Source organism: Microtus pennsylvanicus, chromosome 7, assembly GCF_037038515.1.
Source record: "Microtus pennsylvanicus isolate mMicPen1 chromosome 7, mMicPen1.hap1, whole genome shotgun sequence".
Classification (NCBI taxonomy): domain Eukaryota; kingdom Metazoa; phylum Chordata; class Mammalia; order Rodentia; family Cricetidae; genus Microtus; species Microtus pennsylvanicus.
Genome location: NC_134585.1, coordinates 34125941 through 34150374, shown reverse-complemented (window position 1 = coordinate 34150374; position 24434 = coordinate 34125941). Strand labels below are relative to the sequence as shown.

General features: G+C 40.8%; 1 protein-coding gene and 1 pseudogene across 3 annotated transcripts in view; both read right to left on the bottom strand.

Moving 5' to 3' along the window:
• Uggt1 (UDP-glucose glycoprotein glucosyltransferase 1) overlaps nucleotides 1–24434 on the bottom strand; it is a 108591-nt gene that overhangs the window by 29401 nt on the left and 54756 nt on the right. For 2 of the 3 annotated variants that reach the window (XR_012911353.1, XM_075980480.1), the window contains exons 17-27: nucleotides 23708–23839; nucleotides 20910–21074; nucleotides 18493–18613; nucleotides 11669–11767; nucleotides 10888–10911; nucleotides 10310–10404; nucleotides 7892–8098; nucleotides 6881–7012; nucleotides 6185–6315; nucleotides 3185–3280; nucleotides 71–173 (exon numbers count right to left, since the gene is read on the bottom strand). Coding sequence is in view for 2 of the 3 variants with exons in the window: in XM_075980480.1 (XP_075836595.1) it covers nucleotides 71–173; nucleotides 3185–3280; nucleotides 6185–6315; nucleotides 6881–7012; nucleotides 7892–8098; nucleotides 10310–10404; nucleotides 10888–10911; nucleotides 11669–11767; nucleotides 18493–18613; nucleotides 20910–21074; nucleotides 23708–23839 (1305 nt within the window). In the remaining variant the exon portion in view is untranslated. The remainder of the gene's footprint in view (nucleotides 1–70; nucleotides 174–3184; nucleotides 3281–6184; nucleotides 6316–6880; nucleotides 7013–7891; nucleotides 8099–10309; nucleotides 10405–10887; nucleotides 10912–11668; nucleotides 11768–18492; nucleotides 18614–20909; nucleotides 21075–23707; nucleotides 23840–24434) is intronic. The other variant, XM_075980481.1, reaches the window with a different exon arrangement.
• On the bottom strand, nucleotides 16089–18134 carry LOC142853533 (RNA polymerase II elongation factor ELL2 pseudogene; annotated as a pseudogene).

The following is a 24434-nucleotide window of genomic DNA, read 5'->3' as shown; positions in this document are numbered from 1 at the left end:
GTACCCAGAAAAACCATACAGTCTCTGACTACTTCATTAAACATAAGAACCACCTCCATAGCAGCCCTACCAAGAGCAAGGGGGCAAGCCTCTGTGCTTCTCTTGTGACAGGGTCCACGACAGCTACCACATCATAGTATGTGTCCCCTTCATTGGGCTTCAGTTTAATTGCACTAAAAAAAAAATCAAAAAAGCAAAACATTAGCATGGAGAAAACATATGCAGATCAGAATAAACAAGTTAAAATGCTAATCACCTGTGAATAAAGCTATAGAAGGAGCTATACCTAAGTGAGGCTTGTGATTGGTCAAACCAGACGCTATGGAGCAAAAACATGCCAAATCCCTGCTCTGGAGACAGAAGTGTACTCTGCTGCCTTTTGGTCTGAAGAGCTCTCTCCTGCTCACTATCACTGGTGTTGTAGCAGGTATGCACCAGTAAAAGCTCTTACAAATGAAGAGCAAAGAGAAGGGAAGCAGTGACTCTCAAAGGATTAAAACTTCACCTAGTCGTCCTAAACCATTTCTTGCCTTGCTTGATCTGATACAAGTTTGACAGTGCAAGAATATTTGCCCCTGTGCTAACAGTACAACACAAAGCAGAATACAAACCGCAAACCACGTAGCAATGGTTTAGCTGCTGTTGGTGGTTATTTCAAATGTTAGATGTTCTGGAAACAGCCACTACTACAGTACATGATAGTTCTGCTGCTATTTTCAAAAAAATCACCCCATGGGTGCTCACAGCCATTTCTAACTCCAGCTCTAGGGAATGCAATGCCCTTTTCTACTCTCCGTGGACACTGCATGCACACGGGCGCACACGTATACACATGGGTAAAATGCCCATATACAAAAAATAATTTTTTAAAAAATTCTACAAGGAAAGAGGACAAGAAGACTCGAGGGAGGCTGGGTGGTGGTGGTGCACGCCATTAATCCCAGCATTTGGGAGACAGGGGTAGGTGGATCTCAGTGAGTTCGAGGCCAACCTGCTCTATAGAATGGGCTCCAGGACAGCCAGGACTGTTACACAGAGAAACCCTGTCTCAAACCACGCCCCCCAAAATACACCTCAGTAAAGTAACAGTTACATGATTATAATATAACATAATATAATATAATATAATATAATATAATATAATATAATTGTGTCTCCCAAATTATGTTCACAGGAATCACTGGGGAATCTTGCAAAGAGGCAGGTACTGACACTCTAGGTCTGCTGTACGGCCAAAGATCATTCATTCAGCAGGCTCCCAGACAACACCCTGTTGCTGATGGTCTGAGGCTCACAGTAAGGGCACACAGAATTGATGACACAGGCATTTTTTTCCTTCTTTCCTTCCTTCCTTTTTCTATTTCTTTCTCACTGTTTAGCACTGGCTATCCTGGAACTCATTCTGTAGAGCAGGCTGGCCTCAAAGTCGGAGATATACCTGCCTCTGCCTCCTGCGTACTGGGATTAAAGGCGTGCATCTCCACCATCCAGCTGCATACTCATTTTTATTTGCAGGAGAAATAATAACAATTTTTATGTAATAATTAAATGACATTTATTTGAATACAGGTTTCAGCATATTGAAAAATTAGAAACAAAGACATCCATGAGCTGAATGGATAAAGCCTCTTGATAAAACAGGAATGACTAATTTTGATTTACATGTATCAAATATTGGCTAACACAACAACAGTAAGAATTTCTGTTGTATCATAAAAGAATTTGTAAATAGGGCAATTTTAATTAAGTAAAACTCACAGAGCTCATAGAGAAAGAATGTTGTAGAGAGGGCTCAGGCTTCACGAAGGAAGCTACTATCTTGGCTATGGAAGGCAGATGGGACAGCAGAGCAGTCGCTCTTGCCTGTGCTGCTACCTAGCTGTTTCTTACAGATGCAGTGTTGAGAAGAGGGGCAGCAGGTGCACAGCATGCTGCCAGTGGCAACTACCAGAGAGTTATCCTGGGCCACAGAGCCGTAGCCTATTAGAGACCTAAGAAATTAGAAAAAGGCTGAGGACGTAGTTTAGTGACAGAGAGTGACTGTTTAGCTAGCTCGCACAGGTCCTAGATCAGACAGCAGGATAGGGGTAGGAGGGGGAAAAATAGAGATAGCAAGCAATCAATAAATGAGGGGACACGGGCTTGGAGAGAGAGCTCAGCAGTTAGGAGTGCATACTGTTCTTGAAAAAAAGGACCCGAGTCTGGGTCCCAGCCCCTACATGGCGCATTTTACAACCACCTATAATTCGAGCCCCAGGGGGAATCCAACAGCCTGAGACCACCATAAGCACCTGCACATATATGCACATATTCATATGTATACAAGAGATACGAATAACTTCAATGTGTGGTCTGGAGCATCAGAGAAATCTCAACAGAGACTCTGTATTAGCATTGTGGGATGAAGATCACATTTCTCAGGTATGTTCACAGAACTGTGGATCAAATCTCCACATACCAAATACATGTTATATAATGTGGGCAATGAATTTTCAAATGCTAGGAAAAAAGATGTGAGTATATGATGTGGGAGTGTCATATATCAATCTGTTGATTTCATTGGTTAAGCAATAAAGAAACTGCTTGGCCCTGTGGGTGGAGTAAACAGAACAAAATGCTGGGAGGAAGAGGAAGTGAGGTCAGACTCCACAGCTCTCCTCTCCGGAGCAGACGCCTCAGAGAGAGACACCATGCCTCGGTCCCGGGCAGACACACGCGATGAAGCAAGCCGCCAGGTTAGACATGCTGAATCTTTCCCGGTAAGACCGGTGCTCACAGATTATTAGAGATGGGTTGATCGGGATGTGAGAATTAGCCTGTAAGGGCTAGAGCTAAAGGGCCAAGCAGTGATTAAAAGAATACAGTGTCCCTGTAATTATTTCGGGGCATAAGCTAGCTGAGCAGGCGGCCGGGGTGTTGGGGACGCAGCCCCACCGCTCATATTACTACAAGTATAGGCAAATATATGTAATACACATATGCATACTACACAATGATAATACTAAATATGGCCAATAACTAGTAAATCTGAGTTACACAGAAAACTGCACATTAAACCTCTCATTTCTCAATAACATAACAAGGATTCTAAAACCTTATATGGAAAAACAAAGGATGTGAGACAAAGGAAAGCCTAAGAGTTTAATATTCAGGAATGTGCATAAATTCAACATTACTTCTATACCTGTGTTTGTCTTCAAAGAACTGGTAGTCAATCCTTGCCTCGCCTTTGGGTTGCGCTGACAGGAGAGCATCCACCTTCATTACCAGGTCACTTGCCCTAAAAGACGGAGTTATGAAATCTTAGCATCACTTTATCTGCAGATTTTCTAATTACTGCTGAACACCATCAGTCCAAATACAGAATCAATGCCAACAAGGTGTTTAAAAGAGGCATGGACTTAGCACCAAAAGGCATGATTCTGTGAACAGCTTCATCATCTCTGGAATGTAACTTTTCTCCACGTATGAAGGACAGGTACTACCTGCTTTGCAAGGCTGTTGTAAATACTGTGCTGGCTACATATCTTAGGGCCTAGCTGAGGGCCTGGTTTAAATAATGCTATTACTTCTAAGGATTATTGCCCCAAAATCTATTAACCTAACCAGTTATTCAACATCTATGCTGGTTTTCTAACTTCAATATTAGAATCAGCATTACAATATGCAATTAAAAAAAGATCTATGAGTTGCCGAATATTTCTGGGTTTGTTCCTAGTGTGGGGAAAAAAAAAAAATAAAACTGTAGTACTAAGTTTTTATGAAAACATCTCAGGACCCCCCAAGACAGAACTTTTGGCAAATCTCACAGCAAAGTTAGAAATACCCCTTGAGATCCTCTAAAGTGTTTAACCTGCTGTCTTACTGCGCACTCAGCCCTTAAGTTTAACCTGCCCTTGAGAGAACAATGTAACCTTACTAGTCATGGATTTCCCATGCAATCAGCTTTTACAATGTTAGCTAATATATAGATTTATTCTTCCATGCTCCTAACCCATGGGGGTGTGTGTGTGTGTGTGTTATGGTAATCATTTGCTGGAATAGCTAACAGGTTGAAAGTAATCTTATAAATAAATATCTGACATAAATGTTGGAAGTAACATGTAAATATAGGTTGAAAACAGTTTTCTCTTCTAGCTTGGTCAAATTACCTCTTCCCGTGTAAAAATCTTGTTAAATTTCTATAAAGAATTTCTCATTCTTTCCCATGACATACTTTATTAGAGAAAGGTAAAGAAACGGACAGATAAAGACCACACACACACACACCACACTAGAGATGAGCCAGTAACCACAAACTACAGAGAGATGAAAGAGACAGAAAAAGAAGTGGAGAATTCAAGTTGGGCTCACCCTTGGTCAAATTAATCCAAGAAGTGTTTTGTTTTCATCCCTTAGTGCCACATCAATCCATTTTGGTGCCTCTGAGGTTCTTTAATGTGTAAACAGACATAAAACAAAACAAAACAAAATACTCCCTGTTTTACCTTCCCCCTCTATTGAAAAAATGTTTAAATTACATTTATGTATTTGTGCACATATGTGTGTGCTCTCACACACTGTGGATGTCAGAGAATAACTCAAGGAGTCGGTTAGTGGCTACCTCTTCCCACCATATGGGTGCCAGAAATCAAGCTGAGGTTGTCAGCACTGAGCCATCTCACTGGTCTGCCAACCCCTTCAAAGCTGATTTATAACCAAAGATTTGAGCTAGACTCGAACACAACACCCCAGTCAAGCCATCAAAAGAACAGCTGGGATAGACTTCAATTATGACCAATTTTGTGCATTTTCTCTGTGAACCAAACAATTACATCGTAAGCCACTTGTTTAACTGCCCACTATCAATTGTGAACACTTCTGGCACACAGAACAAGCAACTTCCTACATATGACAAGCACTAAGATCAAAGAGTACACAGCCAAGCTTCAGAACGCTATGGCTGTAGCAGGAGTTTTTCTCAGTCTGGGGAAGTAGCCCAGTGGTATAAAACGTTCCTAGTATATATGAGGGTCTAGGTTCCACCATCCACAGCCCTACACATACACACCAAAAATCTATATTACATGACAAAGGGGCTACTTTGGTAGCTATCAAAGACAACGTATCACTAAAAGATGCAGTGTAACCGTACATAAAAGAGATGAAGGAAAAAAAGAGACCTTCAATTTCTTCATATCCTCCTAATAGGAATCAAATGGCATTATTCAAAGGGTAAAAGGGTAGCCAAGGGAATGGGGAAAATATTTTCAAATCACAGATTTGATTGGGAAATGACATCCAGAATTTAAGGAATGTCCACAATTAAACAATAAAGCCAAAGAACCCTATTTAAAGTGATGAAAAGACTATAATAGATAGTTCCCTGAAGATTTGCACTGGCTGGTGTGCATGAGACACGGTCAAACTGTAAGGGGACACCACTCCAGACCCGGAGGATGGCTACTGCCTAAAAACAAACAAATGAAAGGCAAAAGAAAGTGTTGGTGAGAATACAGAGAGACCGATACCAGGAGCACTGTGGATAGGAATGTAAAACGGTCAACTACTGCGGGAAACAGGGTAACAGGTGCTTATAACATGAAACAAATAATCCCCAACTGCACATCGCTGTGACATCTAATGCAGAAAGGACTACAATCACCATGGGCTTTTGTTACATGGCAAATATATGGTCCCTTCAAACAATTTAAATCTTGGAAGTTAACAGACTTCCAAGACATTAGTTAATAAAAATAATAAAATAATTAAATCACAAGCCAGCAACATCTAATTTATCATTCCTCTGCAAGAAAAACAGCTTTGGATCCCACACAGGTATGCAGAGGAAAAGAAGCATTCAGCATGCATTTCCTCCCCAGCACAATGAAGCTGAAGGAGACCACAGAGCCAGCAGACAGTCTCTACACACACACCCCATAGAAAGCAGACTCGGCCCTCATGTGTTTGAACTTTTCCAGATTCAAAATGGAGAGAAATAATTCAGAAACATAAGTCAGAACTTGAGCATTATTACAGTAAAATTGGAAATAAATCCACTGTCTTGGTAATATATTTGACAATATATAGTCCTCACTTTGACCAATGAGGAGAAATTAATAAAACTCTATGACATGTCCTATCTTTAATTAGAAAACCAGTTTTATCATAATTATCTAACTAGTTAGTAATTATAAAAACTTACACGTCTTCTTCTACGCGAAGCTGTTGGATGTGAGATTTTATTTTCTGTCCTGATGTTTTTAAGATGATATTTTCTAGGAGGTGGAAATCATCTTGATTGAAGAGCTCACTCTCCTCCAGCGGCCCGATGATCTGTGAAGTAGAGAGCAGGGTCAAGCTGCAGAGTGGTGGTCACAAGCTACTGTGAAGCCTCTGCTAGCCCTGGGATAGATGACATTCCCAAGCGTTTTACAATCCCAAGCCTGAAACATGTCTTTGAATGAATGAAAAATAAAAACTAAAGCCTGAAAAAACTCAGTTAACGTTTACTATTTATCCGCAGGCAGTAGGAATGCGTGGTTCACGTTAATTTTCTGAGCAAACTGACAAGAAACAGCAGTGTCATCTGCACTGGTTCTCAGCAAACAGCAGTGAGGCCTACTTTACAGGTAGCTGCACTAACTTCTGTTCTGAGAGCCTCCCACTCTCTGCTTCCCTCACTGTCAAGACACAAATAAAGATCAGGGGCCCATGGGGGGGGGGGGGGCTGCATCAGACGCACACTTTCTTGGAAAGGCAGGACAGACCTCTCTGCACCAGTACCCGAAGCCTGTCAGTTAACAGGAGGGCGGCTCTAGTGCAGACCATAGACATTTCAAAGGACAGAGACAGCTAAAGACCTATCAAAAGCAAGCTTCACAGCCCAGACAGTCCTCACCCTTCCGTTGCTGATCACCATTCTCTGCCCCTTCTTTAGCTTCAGAACATCTCTGCAGTATAGGGCATGAGACAAAATGAAATCCATTTTGGAAGACTCAAAGGCCTCTTTAAAAAGACTGACATCCATGCCCTAGGAAGTAATCATTTTTAAGAAAAGCCACTATTATTAAGCAAGCCATATAAATGAATAATAACAATGAGTAAACTATAAAGTGCCTTTATGAAAATAACCAAATTTCTTAATTAAAATTATAATATCTTAATTCTCCACTTTCTCTTCTTTCTTCCCTCCTCATAAATGGCTCATTCCGTTTTCTTGTTTTCTACTGATTTGTTTACCTGGCAGTCGATTCTCAGTAACTTTACTTTGCATCTTTAAATATTGATTACTTCAGGTGACAGTCGGTTCCTCTAACCAAAACTCAACATATTCACAATTCTATAAGAATTTTAAAAATATAAAAACACTGCCAAAAATAAGTAACACTAGACAAAAGAATAAACGTGGGCTTTTGCCAAGCGGTGGTTGTGCACACCTTTAATCCCAACACTTGGGAGACAGAGGCAGGAGGATCTCTGTGAGTTTGAGGCCAACCTGGTCTACAAGAGCTAGTTCCAGGACAGGTTCCAAAGCTACAGAGAAACCCTGTCAAAAAACAACAACAACAACAACAACAAATCCTTTCATCAGAAATAAAAAACAGCTGAATCTCTAACTCATAAACGTCTTAAATCTGTTTTGTACTTACAAAAAAATCAAATATTGTCTTTTAAAGATCATATAAACAAAGTGGCACAAACTTGTATCCTGTGCATCTTGAAACTAAAGCAAGTTTAAAAGTATAATGTAACATGACAGAATTATTTCTTGTTAAGATTCTAACTCAACAACAACAAAAAATATTCTGAGACTCAGAAGCAATCATCACAAACACAATTATGAATAGTATACATCAGCCCGGGAAGAAACATGAATGGCCAGGTTAGCCCCAGAACCTGCGAGCCTTACCCCAACAGAGAATTCCCCCATGTCCACTCCTGCAGCCAGGGCCTCTGCTGTCTCCTCTTTGGCCATTTTGGTGATGAAATTCTTAGCAGAGTTGGAGGTCTGTGTTTGGAGAGCTGCCCAGATCGCTCTGGAGATTGGAGTGCTTGAGTAACTGATCTCTTGGCTGGGATTATTGATCATACTTATCCTAACATTGTTACTGGTTTTCTATTTACAAAAAGGGAGATAAGAATTATTCAGTACATGTTATTAGCTTTAAAAAAGTAACACTGACCAGGCATGGTAGTCCATGGGTGCCTTTAATCTTAGCACTCGAAGGCAGGGGCAAGCAGACATCTGAAAGGCAGCATGGTGAGACCCTGTCTCCAGGGGTGGTGTGCAGGGCACACAACACTAACAGTAGTCATGCTCCACAATAGCAATATCTCTTCCACAATCTTCCGTAGTTATCTGCAGTCAAAATTCTGACAATATTTACAGTCAGGTCTGCCAAATCCTGTATGAACTGGCCACAGACTTTCTTTCCAACTTCATTTCTTCCTTTTTGTTGTTGTTGCTGTGTTTTCGAGACAGGGTTTTTCTGTGTAACAGTCATAGTTATCCTGGAACTAGTGCTTGTAGACCAGACTGGCCTCGAACTCACAGAGTCCTCCTGCCTCTGCATCCCAAGAGCTATGATTAAAGGCGTGTGCCACCACTGCCTGGCCCAACTTCATTTCCATAGGCACAGCAGACATCAAGAGTGCTGCTTTTCCAGAACATTGTGAACTCTAACTGCACTCCATCTTTTCTAAACTCAAACCTTTCCTCAGGTTCCTGCTCAGCCATCTTCATCCATATGGCCTTTTCAGATGCCAGCAGCAAGGAACCATCTAATCAAATCAAAACATCAATCTATACAGAAAAAGATGGAGGACCATAAAACCAAAGAGGGCTTTTATCAAGAATGTAAGCTGGCCAGTGAGATGGCTTAGCCAGTAAAGGTGCTTGCCACCAATAAATCCCTATGACTCAGGGTGGAAAGAAAGTACTTTCCCTTAAGTTGTCTAATGACCTCCACTTATGCACCATGCCATGTATGTGCCTCTTTCCATAGATAAATAAATTAAAACGTAGCAAAAAAGAAATCAACCCACAAACAAACAAACAAACAAAAAAGGGATCAGGCACTGGAGAGAGAACCCAGCTGTTAAGAGAACTTGCAGCTCTTTTAGAGAGCCCCCATTTGATTCCCAGCAACCCCATGACAGCTCACAACTATCCTTAACTCCAGTTCTGGGGGCTCTGATGCCCTCTTTGGCCTTCTTAGGCATTAGACATGCTTGTAGTGTGTGTATATGTACACATATAGGCATATATATTTAATACATAAAAAATAATTTTAAAAAAATCACTTAAATTTAAAAAGTCAGCTCACAAAATGTTGAGTAAAAGAACTAAATACAAATGTACATTCTAAGATCTTATGATTCAAGAAGAGGGAGGGAACAGAGGCTGGGGGCCATCAGTGATATCATTATTTATTGATCTGGGTGGTGGTCGCAGGGGCATACTTGTTTATGACACTAAGTATATGAATATGTACTTCACCTCAATGAAAATCAATATTTAAGAGCTAGACTCTCCTTCCTGGTGTTCCCAGTCGGCAACCATGTGAGGAATTTCTCCACTCACAGTAGAGAGCCCCGTGTGTACATCTGTCAGCCGTCATTAGGAACTGCCTGGGCTCGACCTTCAACTGACCATAGTATCCCACCCAGTGTCTCAAACAATGAAAGCTCTTGGCACCATAGTAAAATTAAAATCCCTGGATATTTTCTTATTTCAGTCAGACTTCTTGAGGCTCAGGTTAGAAAGGGACACAAAGAGAAATGCAACTTCTAGATGAAGCTGCAAAGTGAAACAGTCAGCAAGGACCTTGACGTCTGGTCCTGACAATAATACTGTCCAAAAGAAGCCACTTCTTCTCAATCACTCTGCACTGCGATGCGTCAACTCCTAATGTATATATACAAGCTGATTTAGAGTAACTATGTGAACACTCCTCTGGGAGCCTGCATCTACTTATGTGGAACACACGCCAACCTGCTGGCAGGGGACCTCTCTTGATGTTGCAGTACATGGCAAGATCACTGCAGCAAGGACATGTACAGTCAATACGAGAAAAATCCTACACGGAGAATCTCATTATGTTTTCTCTTAAAGAATCCCTTGAGTGAAGCTAGGCCCTGTAGCAAGGAGTTGACAACCTTGGAAGACACTATGCTCATTTCCCTCAGCACACCCAGAAGCATCAGAATCACTAGAATACCCACATTAGCACAGAGGTGATCACAAGGCCAACTGGAGCCTCAGAAACAAACAAACAAACAAAATACTCCATATTCCCCCTCCCAAAATGAAATCTGAGAAACTTGCCTGATGTTTAATGGCATCATATAATAACTGCCGTCCAGAAGGGCTATCAAAATCCCCAACAATCCAAAAAGTCACTGGCCTAATAAAGGAATCGTCTGCAGAAAAACAAAAACAACAAACCGACTAGAAACGGGAAAAAGATAATCTTTGTTTCAACATTAAAATTAGGCCAAATAATTTCTGAAAAACATGCAAAAAGAAAAATAAGAAAACGGCCGATTTGATAGAGATATAAAGCAAGAAGGTAGTGGAACTTCTCTACTAATGTGAAGGAGAGCCATCTTCCAAGCAGCTCAATTAGAAAGTAGGACCATGCATTGATTAATTGTCCTGTGGTCTGGGGATCTGTTAGCATACACAACGAAACATGCAGGCAATGCAATGTAGTATTTAATCATGGTAACTGACAACTTTCTGAGAGCTCTGCAAGCATTTATGCAATTTATCTACACTCTACTGTTACCCACAGGTTTCAGAAACATCACAATGAAATGTCAATAAATTCTGAATAACAATAGTTCTGAAACTATATAAGTTAGTTATGAAAATGAAGGGATCATTCTGGAGTTTTGAGTTACCATAGATTTCCTTGGAGGACATTCCTGGACAAAGGCAAAGAAAAAAAGAGTAGAGAAAAGAGAATGTCATTTGTATAATTGGATGCCCATCAGAAAAATCACACACAGCTCCCGAGGCTGTGCTTTCTGCTCTAGTTCCCACCATGCCCACGCTCTGTTCTAGGAACCCTCACTACAAAGTCTCAGAGAAACCTAGTGGACTAATCGTGTGAATGGATACAGACATGGGAATCAGAGAGAGCATCGCAGCAGGGTAAACGGAGCTGTCCTAATGACAACCAATGCTTTTCAGAGTAGCACCTATTACTAGAGCCACTCTGGGAGGTAACCATGTCAGCTCCACCAGAGGGAAGGGACCTGTCTGCACTGAAAACAGTCACTTTGGACAAGTGTAGCTGCAGTAACTGCAGAAAATCACTTCAGAGAATTATACAAGGCTTCTAGAATCCAGATTATCCTGTAAGTGCCAACAATAAAATTAGCTCTATGAAGTTATTGAAGAATCAGGCAAAATCTTTTCATATAATGTTTTCCATTTTGAACTATAAAAAGGCTTTTCCTATCAATTTTAATGATAAACATAAAACAAAAAAATTTGCATTTTTAAACACATACACAAAATTATATCTTGAATATATATTTTCTATACTTGCATTATAACAGAAAATTAATAAAAGGAACTATGGAATCTTTTTTCTCAGGACAGTAGGATGGATTTATATTTTCAAGAACTAAGTAAAAAATAAATATGTTGGATCCAAAACAAGCCCAGATGTCTTACCTTTCTTTGTCAGATAGTTCATGCTGTTGGCTATAGCAGCAGTCTTGCCCCTAGAGTCCAGGGCAGAAAATCTGGCAAAATCATCCACAAAAAAGTTATCTGGGGGAAAAAAGGAAAAATTTAAACAGATGCATAATTAATAAACCTCAATGCAATTTACCATTAGTATTCAATTGATAATCGGCTTTGAGCATAATAGAAGATGCAGAAAATGTATGAGTAGAGGACATTAGGTGCTGCTCACTAGGAGGAAGTTGCTCTTGGAAGGGATACGGGTACCTGCCTTTTTGCTTCCCAGCCACCATAGGAAAGCAGAGCGGTCACACTGCATGCTCCTGGCTCTAAAACAACAGAGCCAAGTGGTCATGGAAGCATATCTCTGAATGCCAGGGACAAAGAAAACATTCCTCTCTTAAAGTCGATACTCTCAGGTAGTTTGTCACAGCAATATAAATCGGACAGTGGCTTCTTAAAAAGGTCCCAGGCCATCAAGGGCCAGAGAAGGATAGTCAGGATAATAGTGCTCTTCACTACCCCTGTCCGGGCTGAGTGACAGACAGGAGACCTGCCACTGTAGCACAGAACGAAATATACCTTACCCATGGCACTGCTGCCATGCTCTTTAAGCACTGCTACTCCAAAGACAACCTTTCACACTTTACATTTATTTATTTTGGATTTTCTTTTCCTTTTCTTAACTCTCAATCTTCTTGTCTCTGTTACCTAAGTGCTAGAATTACAGAATGTACTGCCATACCCAACCAGCCTACCATTCCAGCTTAACTGAAAGTAATGAAGTCTTATGTGGTAGTGCACGCCTTTAATACTAGCACTAGGAAGGCAGAGGCAGGGACAACTCTGTGAGTTCAAGGCCAACTTGGTCTATAGGTGGCAAGTCCCATTCTAGTCAGGGCTATATAATGTGACCTTGTCTTAAGCACACAATCACACACACACACAAAGACAGAGAGACTGAGAACAAAGACTCGGGACAACACATTGTGAGACTACTTGGCTCACTCTACACTGACTTCTGAAGGTAGCATCTAGCCTGTGGAGGAACTACTCCATTCACTTTCTGAACAGATTCTTCACACCCATATTTCTGTGGTATCAGGGAACTGAACTTAGTGCTCTATGCGTGCTAAGCTAGCACTCTTATCAACTCAGCTACACCCGAACCTTTTAGATCTACATCTTACTTCTGTTTATCTTTTCTTCCCTCTCTCCCCAGCCCAGTACTAGGAACTGAACTCTGGGCTTTGCATATGCTAGACAAGCATATGCTAGACAAGCTATTCCACAACTTTTTTTTTTTTTATGAATCACAGTCTAACTAAATTGCCTATGCTAGCCTTGAACTCATTAAGTAGCCCAAGCAGGTCTCAAACTTGTAATCTTTCTGCCTCAGCTTCCCAAGCAGCTATGATTACAAGCTTGTATATTTTCATTATATTGATCTATAACAACAAAGGCTTCATATGTCTTTTCTTCCCTATGAAAGACTCACAGCAGGCAAGTGATGAGAAGTCCACCTCATTCCCAAATGTGGTGAAATGCCACTGAGAGTCTGGAACAGACTGCTCACGGGTTCACCATAGCTCTTAAAGGCTAGAGTTGTGGAGAACACCCAACTACCCATCGACTGAGATTAAAGAACAGAATATTTAGTATCTAAGAGAAATGACATACTGACACGCTACAAGATGGATGAACTTAGGAACATGCTAAAACATAAAAGAGAAGTCATGCACAAAGGCTTCCCAGTCACATGGAATATCCTGAATAGGCAAATCCACAGAATCAGAAAGCAGATAGATAGATAGATAGATAGATAGATAGATAGATAGATAGATAGATAGATAGATAGATAGATAGATAGATAGAAAGGAATGAGGGAGGGGGAAATGGAGCAACGACATGGAGAAAAAGGCTTATACATGAGTGATGATAATCTTAGTATTAGACAATGGTTAGAACAGCAAAACTTTTGAGAATAAACTAAAAGACATCAAATCATGTATTTTTGTTTTGTTTTTCGAGACAGGGTTTCTCTGTGTATCTTTGCCTGTCCTTGAACTTACTATGTAGACCAGGTTGGCTTCAAACTCACAAGAGATCCACCTGTCTCTGCCTCCCAAATGCTGGGACTAAAGGAGTGCGCCACCATGCCTGGACAAATTATGTATTTTAAAAAGCTGAATTTGATGGGGCTAGAGAGATACTGTTGGTTAAAAACACTGGCTGCTCTTCCAAAGGATCTGGGTTTGATTCCCACCACCCACATGGTAGTTCACAATCACTTCTAACTCCAGTTCCAGGGGATCTTCTGGCCTCTGTAGGTACCCACATGTAGATGGTACACATACATGCATGAAGGCAAATACACATACACATAAAATTGGGGCTGGAGTTGTAGCCAAGTGGTAAAGCACTATACTTTCTAGCATGTATAAGACTCTAGAATGATTAAAAAGTGCTGTGGGAACTTCAGCCAAAAACACTTAAGATACTGGCCATTTTGACATGGTCTCAATTACTATAAATGCAGATGTAAAGTATGTGAGGGCCCTTTGGCTGCTGGATTCGGTTCCAATTACCAGAGCACACAGAGGGCTGCAGATCACTACTCTTCCTGTGGGTTTACCCCCTAATAAATAGACCTTTGTTATACTCCATTCTGAACTAGTGTGGAACTCATTTGTACAACAAAAAGAAGTAAAACTAAAACACAGGTTGGGTTTCATGGCATATGCATTATAGCTCAACAATTCCCGCACCAACCCACCCCTTTTAACATGGCGAGTTCCAGTATATACCCAAACTTGTAATCCCCCTCCTCAGCTTCCCAAGGACTAGCACTGAAGTCATGTTTTACCCTGCCCAGCAGAAACTACTACTTTTTAAAAAGTACCCCTAGGGCTGCAGAGTAAGTCTAGTTGAAGTACTTGTTGGGTTCTTACTCAGTATTGACTCTAGATGAGGACAAGGACTAAAGAACTATCTAGTGCTCTATGGCTATAAGGTGGCCAATACAGGTCCATTCTTTTTTTTTTTTTTTTTGGTTTTTCGAGACAGGGTTTCTCTGTAGCTTTGGAGCCTGTCCTGGAACTCGCTCTGTAGACCAGGCTGGTCTCGAACTCACAGAGATCCACCTGCCTCTGCCTCCCGAGTGCTGGGATTAAAGGCGTGCGCCACCATCGCCCGGCTACAGGTCCATTCTTATCATCTAATGGCATCATATATTTGGCATTTAAATGGCACAAGTTTTGTGGGTTTTTTTTTTTTTGGTTCATAGGTTTTACCTAGAAAAAAAATTATCCCTATTTACTCATCTATCTGTTGGGATTCTAGAGACAAATATCTTTATTAAAGATAGTACCATATTTTGGCAAACACTTCAACGGATTTGTAAACACAATGCTTCTCTTTTTAACCAGAAGCATTTTATGACAATTATCATAAGACTACACAACCTGAATCAACAGTAGCTCAAAATCCTTTTATTTTTGATCTCATAACTTATGTTCCTACATAACCAAACAACTGATAGTTTAAATCAGCATCAAGAGATAAATTCCATGAAATCAAAGTTTGTGCTGTTTTATGAATCATAGGATGTTATGGTTAAATATATGTATGCTTTTTTATGTTCCTGATATTCAGAATGAAAAATACATCTCATATAGGTAATAGTTTCTCTGCAAATGTCTTCAAAAATACTTTACAGTAGTAGGCAAAGATACAGTAGTATATAAATAGGTTATCTACATATTTAATTTTATAATTTTGCCCCAAACTATATTTTATTTTATAGTATGTCCATTTTTGTTCAACATTAATAAAGCTGACACACTGTTGATATATGCATTTGTCTTCTATAACAGAAGCAGCAATAGGACAGAAAAAGACAAACAATACACCAACAACCTAGAGGAGCATCATCATCTATTTAACCCGAGACTGAGAGCGGCAGCTCTCACGCAGCTCACTCCACAGTAGCACTGCAGCAAGTCAGTCCATATGCATGAATGTGCAGAGCAGTCTATATATACCCTCACACACTTCTGCTTTTCAACCCTCCACAATAGTGTTTTGATTTTTGTATTTTGTGTAAATGTCTAAATATCTTACAACTTAAGGCAAAGAGTTTGCATTTAAAAAGGCCAGAAAATAGGTTTTTGTTTATCCAAAAGCATTTTTCTTTGCACATTACTGTTTTGTTTCAAACACACACAACTCTTAAGTGTGAACACTGCATACCTGAAAGCTAAACCTCATCTCTAATGACAAACACAAGTTTTCAATGAAAAGTTGATTTGAAGTAGACACTGAACTTCCCAATGTCTAAAACAGACAGACAAACAGGAAGAAAAAAAAAAACCCGCTTCTATTAACAAACAAGTTGGGGGAAGGATCAGCTTTAAAATGCAAGGAAGCAAAGTAAAATGGAGTGGGAAACCATCACTCAAGTTCACTATACCGAAACTTTCATCAAGTTAAGTTTCATCTTTTACAATCTTAAATAAATAAGCTTAAGTTACTTCACATATTTTGGTTCAAGCAGAGTTCTAGTGCCAGGACTGTGCTTACTTTTAGCTAAATTCCCTGAGTATCTTTTGATGTGAGCCAGTTTATTCTGAAGATCTGAAGATACTCAAATCTATATAATTCTTCATGGTAACTGGGACTGCTTGATCTTCCTAAACTCCTGTGAGACCTTTTCAAGAACATTCTGGTACTCTTTTGAGCTCAGAGAAAGGCATTTTCATTGTGCATGCAGTTTGATAAATCTAGCGACAGTCTCCATCCTGACATGCACAGCCCTGTATTCGGCATAGTCAGTACTGGAATCATCCCTGTAATTCCAGTGTTGTAATACAGTTACTGAGTAATCAGGGAGTTCAACTGTTGAAGAGGCTCCATGGAAGCAGTGCAATCTTCTTCAACTCCTTCACTGGGATTACGAGGAGTTACTCAGCTTGACAGTGTCTTCTCTTCAATAGTTTTTTTCCAGTGTCACACTTTTTTATTTGGTCCTTTTCGTTATGGGTTTTAGACCTTAAGACTTTGTTTTTGACATTTTGTAAGAAACTAGATGGTTTTCTTCCATAGGCTTTGGTGGATACTTTAGCAGATCTAGAAGAGTTTTCAGAGAAGTCCTAAGTCTTGCTGGTTTTCAAAGACACTACCACTTTGACTAAACTGTGTCTTGAGTCCACTAGCCTTCTGGAGCACCTGGAGAACAGGAATTGGAATTTATAATCTGAGGAATATTTGGGAAAGGCAGGTGGGTTAGGGGCATGGGAACAGCAGCAGCTGCAGAAGGCAGCAAAAGGCCTGCAAAGATTTTTCACTGGTGGGCTTCGAACAGCCACTTAACACCGGCGGGCTCTCGCTGGTCAGGTGAGATATTCAAGTGTTTTTTCTTCATTAAAGGATCAATGAAATCTGAGCCAAAAGACTGTTTCTGAAGAGAAGATGCTGCATCTCTGCTGGAACACACAGGGCATTCTGAACGGCTTGTGCCAGGGCGCGGAGATGGGTTTAGTTTTCAAGACAGCATTAACTCTAATGACTGTCTGTCTGTCTAGCCACACCCTGGCCAGTCTGAGGGAAGCTCTTAAACATAACCCTTTAAGCACAAGAGAGGTCCTTAGGATGCAGAGTAGCCACCTGCTGCAGAACTGTCCCAAGGAGTTGGCTTTTTGATTGACACTTTCTTTCTGCAGTTGATCAAGCAGTTTTTCTCATAAGCCTTTAGCTCTCGTAAGTGAATGATCCGGTCTCTAAACGGCACTGAGAAGAAACACTGCTGCCACCAAGTATGTGTCTTTTGAACTATATTTGCAGGATTCATGAGCGTTGACATTTTTCTCTTAGCCACCCCATCTGAGATGGCTTGAGGAACTTTCAAATTTGCACTCTTTTTCTACATATAGTCCACAGAGTTTGTAATGTTTATGCTTTGATAATGGGATTCCTCCCCTGCCTGCGTCATTCTTTCCCATGTAATTGCATAGGACTCATTTCCTGCACATGCAATTTATCCTGCACAAATGTGAAGCAGTTGAGCTAGGTAGCTTCAGGGCTGGAGAGTGTTCCATTAAAGTTTCCCTTAGGGCTATTAGCCCACATTTCACAAAGAGATAGGAACTTCACTGAGGGACTGTTTTTGGGAATTCTGACAAGCTAAAAAGACAGAAACAACCTTGGAGTGCTTGAAAGTGAACTGAAGGTCAAATAGGAATTCAATTCCTGTGGCCCTGCCAAGTCTCCAGTGCCCAGATCACTGTTTTGTAAGCTTGGCAAGCTGCACTGTCCTGCCCCTGCCACCTCAGCCCATAAAGTACTGCCCTTCCCGAAGGCCCACATCACACCTTGAACTTCTGGAGGTGTCACCCAGGCTCCAGTTCCTACAGTCACCTCCACAACTGCAGCCTTTCTGCTGCAGATGTAATGTCATATACCGCTCCTGGCTAGACCCCCTCTCTTTCTTTCTTTCCAGCTCTTTATAAAGGTTTATTTATTTTTATTTTATGTGTAAGAGTGTTTTGGCTGCATGTACGTATGTGTCTGTGCCTTTGGAGGTCAGCAGAGGGACCTGGATCTCACACCCAAGTCTTCTGCAAAAGCAGCAAGCATTTTTAATCACTGAGCCTTCTCCCCAGCCCCAGAATTTATCTTTTTTTATAAGGAATTTCCTATGAGTTCGGAAGCATATATCATAATTGTGGTCTACCATCTCAGCATTATAATCTAACAAACAGAAGCAGGTGAAGCACAAATAGAAAGCTAAGAGTCGTTACTGAAATGATCCTTACTGCTGGCTGTTAGATCCAGATACTCTCGTTTAGCGGTCAAAATCCGAGAATTGATTCGTGGAACAACATTTGGTTGATTCATGATATATTCTACCACATCTTGATCATGTGGCAGTTCACCCTGTAAGAAAAAAGAAACAGCAGGGGCAGGAATGTCATAGGAGTATCAGCAATAATAATTCACTAGAAATAAAGCGTTCATAGCTTTGAAACAGTTTGCTATAGTGTGGTTGCGTACACACAGTATCTCGAACTTCATCACCACACAGGGGTGATGGGGACATTCATAGAAAGACAGGGCTCAGGAACAAGAAAGTTAAGTCAGCTTTCCCATGGTAGGAGGTCCACAACCACTCCGTGGAGTCAGTTCTCTCTTTCTACCTTTCCAAAGGTCCTAGGGAATCAAACCCAGATTGCTAGACTGGCCCAGCAAGCTCCTGACTCATTGAGCCATTTTGCCAGCCCTTGAATTCATTTTTATATGAAGTATAAAGTAAGGGTCAACTTTTGCTCTGCAGTTAAGTGGATACAGAGTTTTTTCAGTATCATTTGTTTAAAAGGTCAGAAAATATTTATTTTTGGCTTTTCAAAACAGAATTTCTCTGTGTAGGCCTGGCTATTCTGAAACTTGCTCTATAGTCCAGGCTGGCCTAGAACTTACTGCCTGCCTCTGGCCTCATAAGTACTTGGACTAAAGGTGTGCACCACCACTGCTCAGCCAGAAATAAAATTTTAAAATAAATAGATTTGTTCTAAATATCAATATAGTCACACAAAAGTCTTCAGAGACTGGGTATACACGGTTAACCCCGACACTCAGGGGAAGGTGGATCTCTGTGAGTTCAAGGTCGAGCTGGGCTATCTAGCAAGTTCTAGGCCAGCCAGTGAGACTCTGTCTCGAAAATAATTATCAGGGCTGGTGAGATGGCTCAGTGAACCAGGAGCTTGCTGGGCCAACCTGGCAGCCTGAGTTTGATATCCCATGTGAAGGTGGAAAGATCTAAACTCCACAGTTGTCCTTTGACTTCCACACACGTGTTGTGGCATGTACTTATCCAAATAATAATAATAATTGGAACAATTGTAAATTAACTCAAAATAGGTCAAAGATTTACCCTAAAGATTTGCAATCATAAAAGTCTTAGAAGAAAACACTAAAGAAAAATTTAATAATAGCTGGACAATGACTTAGCAGTGCTTTCTTGGATAAAACAATGAAGAGCACAAAAACAAAATGAAAGAATAAAGTCCATCAGAATGGGAACTTTCACGCATCAAAGGACATTAACAAGAGCGTAGAGGATTGGAGGCGTAGGTCCGATGGCAGAGTGCTTGCTGGCATGCACAAAGCTCTGGCTTCAGTCCCCAGCACTGCAGGATTAGGCAAGAGAGCAAGGGATAGACAGAAACCCTCTAAACAGCCGCTGAGAGGTGAGTGATAAAAGTGAACACACACATACACACACACACATGAATGCACACACAAAATGATAATAAGTAAAAAATGTAAAAGTCGGTTAGAAAAGATCTACAGGATAGTGGCAAGGGTTGCATAAAACTGTGACTAAAGAAAATGCCAATTCACTGAACACTGAAAGTGGCAAGATTTCATGCTCTGTATCTTTCACTATAAGTCAGGTGGTTAGCTACTTTTTTATTTCTATGACAAAACACCATGACCAAGGCAAACTTATAAAAGAAAATGTTTGATTTAGGGTTCACGGTTCCAGAGGATTAGAGTTCATGATTTTCAGGGCTGGAGCATGGCAACAGGCAAAAAGCCCGGCACTGGAGCAGCAGGAGGCAAGGAGAAATAACTGGGAAAATGGAGTGGGCTTCTGAACTCTCAAAGTCCACCCTCCCAGTGACACTCCTCTTCCAATACCCGTTCCACATATCCTAATCCTTCCCCAATAGTTTCACCAACTAATGACCAAGTTTTCAATGTACACACCTATTAGGGTTATTCTCATTCAAACTACCACAGAGGTAATGGATTCACGTTATAAAAGAGGATATAAAGCTAATAGCTTCTCTAGGTCCAATTTTATCTTGGAATTTTTTTTTGGCTTAGAACTCACAGAGATCCACCTGCCTTCTCCTGAGAACTAAGACTAAAGCCATGTGTCACCACGCAAGGCATAACACAGAATTTTACTACTAACTAAAGAAGCTACAAAGTGGGCCTGGAGAAATGGCTCATAAGAGCATTGGCTGCTCTTCCAGGGTCCTGAGTTCAATTCCCAGAAACCACATGGTGCTCACAACCATCTGTAATGAGATCTGGTGCCCTCTTCTGGTGTGCAGGCATATATGCAGGCAAAACACTGTATACATAACAAACAAATCTTTAAAAAAGAAGAATATACAAAATATAAACCACTTGCTTTCAAAGTTGTCCTGAAAATACCACTCACCAAATATACCACCCTTTGGAAGAAGGACGTGGTCTCCAAGATCTTGTGCATTGTAATGGTTTCCAACTCGTCAGGATCCAAATGTTCCTTTTCAAAGGGCATGCCATTGAACAAGACAACGGGCAGGGGACCAACACCAATCTGCTCATAGTAGCCTCTCGCTTCCTAGAAAACAAAGGACAAAAAGAAAGCACATGTTCCCCCTCATGATACACACAGAACAAAACAGTTTCTTACATGCCTGCTTAAATTAAAAAAAAAATAAAAAAGTTAACAGGGCAGGCAAGATGACTTAGTAGGTAAAGACACTTGCTTTGTAAGACCTGAGTTTGATCTCTAGAACCCATGTAACAGACTCTACAAAGTTGTAGTCCCTCCATATGTGTGTACACAATAATAATAAATAAAAATAATTTTTTGAAAAGAACAAAAGAAGGGCTAAAGAGATGACTCGGTCATTAAGAGCACTTGCTCCCCTTGCAGAGCACCTGGGCTCTGTTCGCAGAACCCACATGGTGGCTCACTGCCTATAACTGCAGTTCCTATGAGTCAGATGGTCTCTGGCCTCAGTGGTCTCTGGCACACAAATGGAGCACATATATTCACAAATACACACACACAAATAAATAAATCTTTTTAAAAAAAATAACAGACTAGAGCAAAGAAATGACTAAAGATATTTTTTTCTTTTTTAAGCAGTATGAAAAACAGATACTACCTAAGTTAATTTTAAAGAACGTGGTATCATAGTTAAAAATCTTACTTAGTAAATGTGAAATTAAATTATTGAACTTTAAGAAACAAAAACTTTACAGACTAGGGAATGTGTATGTCTGTTTATGTGTGTGAACAGTCCTCCAGGCTTCTAAAACTGCATCATGTATACAATGCTCATTGTACAACAAACTTTCTACAATTGTTGGGAGTAGACTCTTCACCACCCCAATACAGTGCTTACTGGCAGCCAGCAGGCTCAAGTCCAGAGGATAAAAGAGCCCCTGGAAACTGGTAACACAGTGGTAGCTGCAAAAGAAACAAGAGCTGAGCAAAATGGGCTGCCTGAATAAAGCAGAGAACAGCAAGTTGCTGCAAAGGTCACTGCAGCAATTGGGAATACACAGAAACTTGCTTCAAGTTTCCTCACCTCTGCAGAGACAAGAGGCTTGCAGGGCCGGACTGAGAACTCTGAGCAACTTCTCAGGCTCAGGGCTCTGTCCCCCCACTCACCCACATTTACAGCTCTTCCCTGATTAGTCCTACTTTTTCTACCTAATGCACACTGATATTCAGCCACACATTTCTTTAAATTTGGGCAACAACTGAGGAAGGGAAGGCAGATTTCTGAGCCCAGCTCCAGCTGCTTCTGCCTTTTTCAGTGGAAGAAACTAAAGAGCTCAGCAACCAGCTCCTAGCCAGGCTGCTCACTAGAGAAGCAAAACCGCTTTCAAGAATTGCCAGAGATAGATCTGTTGGCTCCCTGTGACTGCGGCTTCTATCCCAGGCTGGGAGCCCACTCCAACCTGCCTCAAGGACTCAACACCAATCAGCAGACAGAGGGATTCTTTCCACACCTTTCCACACGAGGTTGGGCTGTAAAAGGGAACTGGTTCTCGCATTCTTACCTTGCCTTACTAAGTTTTGGCTATTAACTTTTATAGCACTTTCTAAAAACCAAAGTACAGCAAATGTTTTCTAATATTCTCACAGTGTAAGAATCAACATTGTTTTGGTTGTAGGTATGTAAATATGTACAAACAAAGTACTTGGTTTTATGTCACCCCCCAAAAAGCTGAAGTTTTCTCTTCTTTCACCTTCACATGAGTTTGGAGGCTTAAATTCAGGTTGCCAGGCTTACATAGTAAGCATCTGTACCAGTAAGCAATCTCACTGACTCTGGTTATTACATTTCTTTCCTTTTTTTGTTTTATTTTATTGTTTTTTGAGACAGGGTTTCTCTGTGTAACAACTCTGGCTCTCCTGAAATTTGCTCTGTAGATCAGGCAGGTCTCAAACTCAGAGATCTACCTGCCTCGGCCCCCAGAGCTCTGGGATTAAAGGTGTGCACCCCCATAGTTGGCTAGTTAACAGACACGTCTGGAGCCTGAACAATGATGTAAAGTCAAACAGTACATATTGTGCTATACACCACCTTCTGGTTCTATACTTCCAATAGGTTTTATCCAAAACATACTTCATAGAAGTACAACTACTATATTGAAAAAGTAATTGTTTTCCAATTTAAAAGTTAACATGCAAGTTAAAAAATAAGTACTATTGGGCTGGAGAGATGGCTCAGAGGTTAAGAGCATTGCCTGCTCTACCAAAGGTCCTGAGTTCAATTCCCAGCAACCACATGGTGGCTTACAACCATCTGTAATGGGGTCTGGTGCCCTCTTCTGGCCTGCAGGCATAGACACAGACAGAATATTGTATACATAATAAATAAATAGATATTTAAAAAAAAATAAGTACTATTTTCTGACCTAGAATCACTTTTCAAAGACTGACAAGTGAGGCTATATGTGGTTACAATATGCCTTAATCCCAGCACTCAGAGGGTAGAGACAGCTGATCTCTGTGAGCTCAAGGCTAGCCAAGGGCCGCACATTCAGATCCTGTCTCCTGGCAGGGAGAGGAAGGGGGGAGGAAGGTGGGGACTAAAAAGCGGTCTGTCTACATTTTGAAATGCTAGGTACTGATCACTTTTATCAACACCCCACTACAGACACCATCCAACCCAGTCTAATGCAGCAGTCACGTCAAAATACCAAGGAACTAAGTTCTAAAGAAAGTGTTACCTTCCGGTTCTGATCATAAGCAGAATCAATCCCCAGAATGCTATTCACTTCGACATACGGGTATTTCTTCTCCAAGACACTGACCACATGTTCAACTTTCACTTTTTCTCCAGTCCTCACCTTGTTATAGATCTAAAAAAAGAAAAATAAGTAACCAATTACACTTTTAAATTCAAATTTCAAATGTGAGGAAGTCTCTAAACACATTAGAAAAATAGTACTACTTTTATTAAGAAGCAAACTGGAACTTCTTAGCAACACTATCATTTCAATATTCCTTATAAGATATCTTTGATTAAGAACCGAAGATTTTTCTTTCTTTCTTTTGTTAAGACACAGTATCATCACAGTATGAAAGCCTGGCTAGCTTAGAACTTGCCAGGTAGATCAGACCGGCCTTGAATTCAGAGAAGCCCCAGCAGCTGAGTGACGGAACTAAAGATTTCTTGAAATGATCTTCTCAGTACATAAATACATTATAACCCAAACGTGGGGAGGAGGGGTGCAGGAAAAATGCTTTAGGAAGTATCAGAAGCCAGGTGTGGTGGATCATACCTGAGATAGCCAAGCCCTGGGAAGATAAGGAAAGCAGACCCAGAGTTTTTGGCTAGCCTGGGCTATACAGAAAGACCTTATCTCAGAAGACAAAAAAAAAAAAAAAAAAGAACCAGGCACGGTGCTGCACAGCTAACACCGCAGCACTGTGGGAGACAGGAGAATCAAGAAC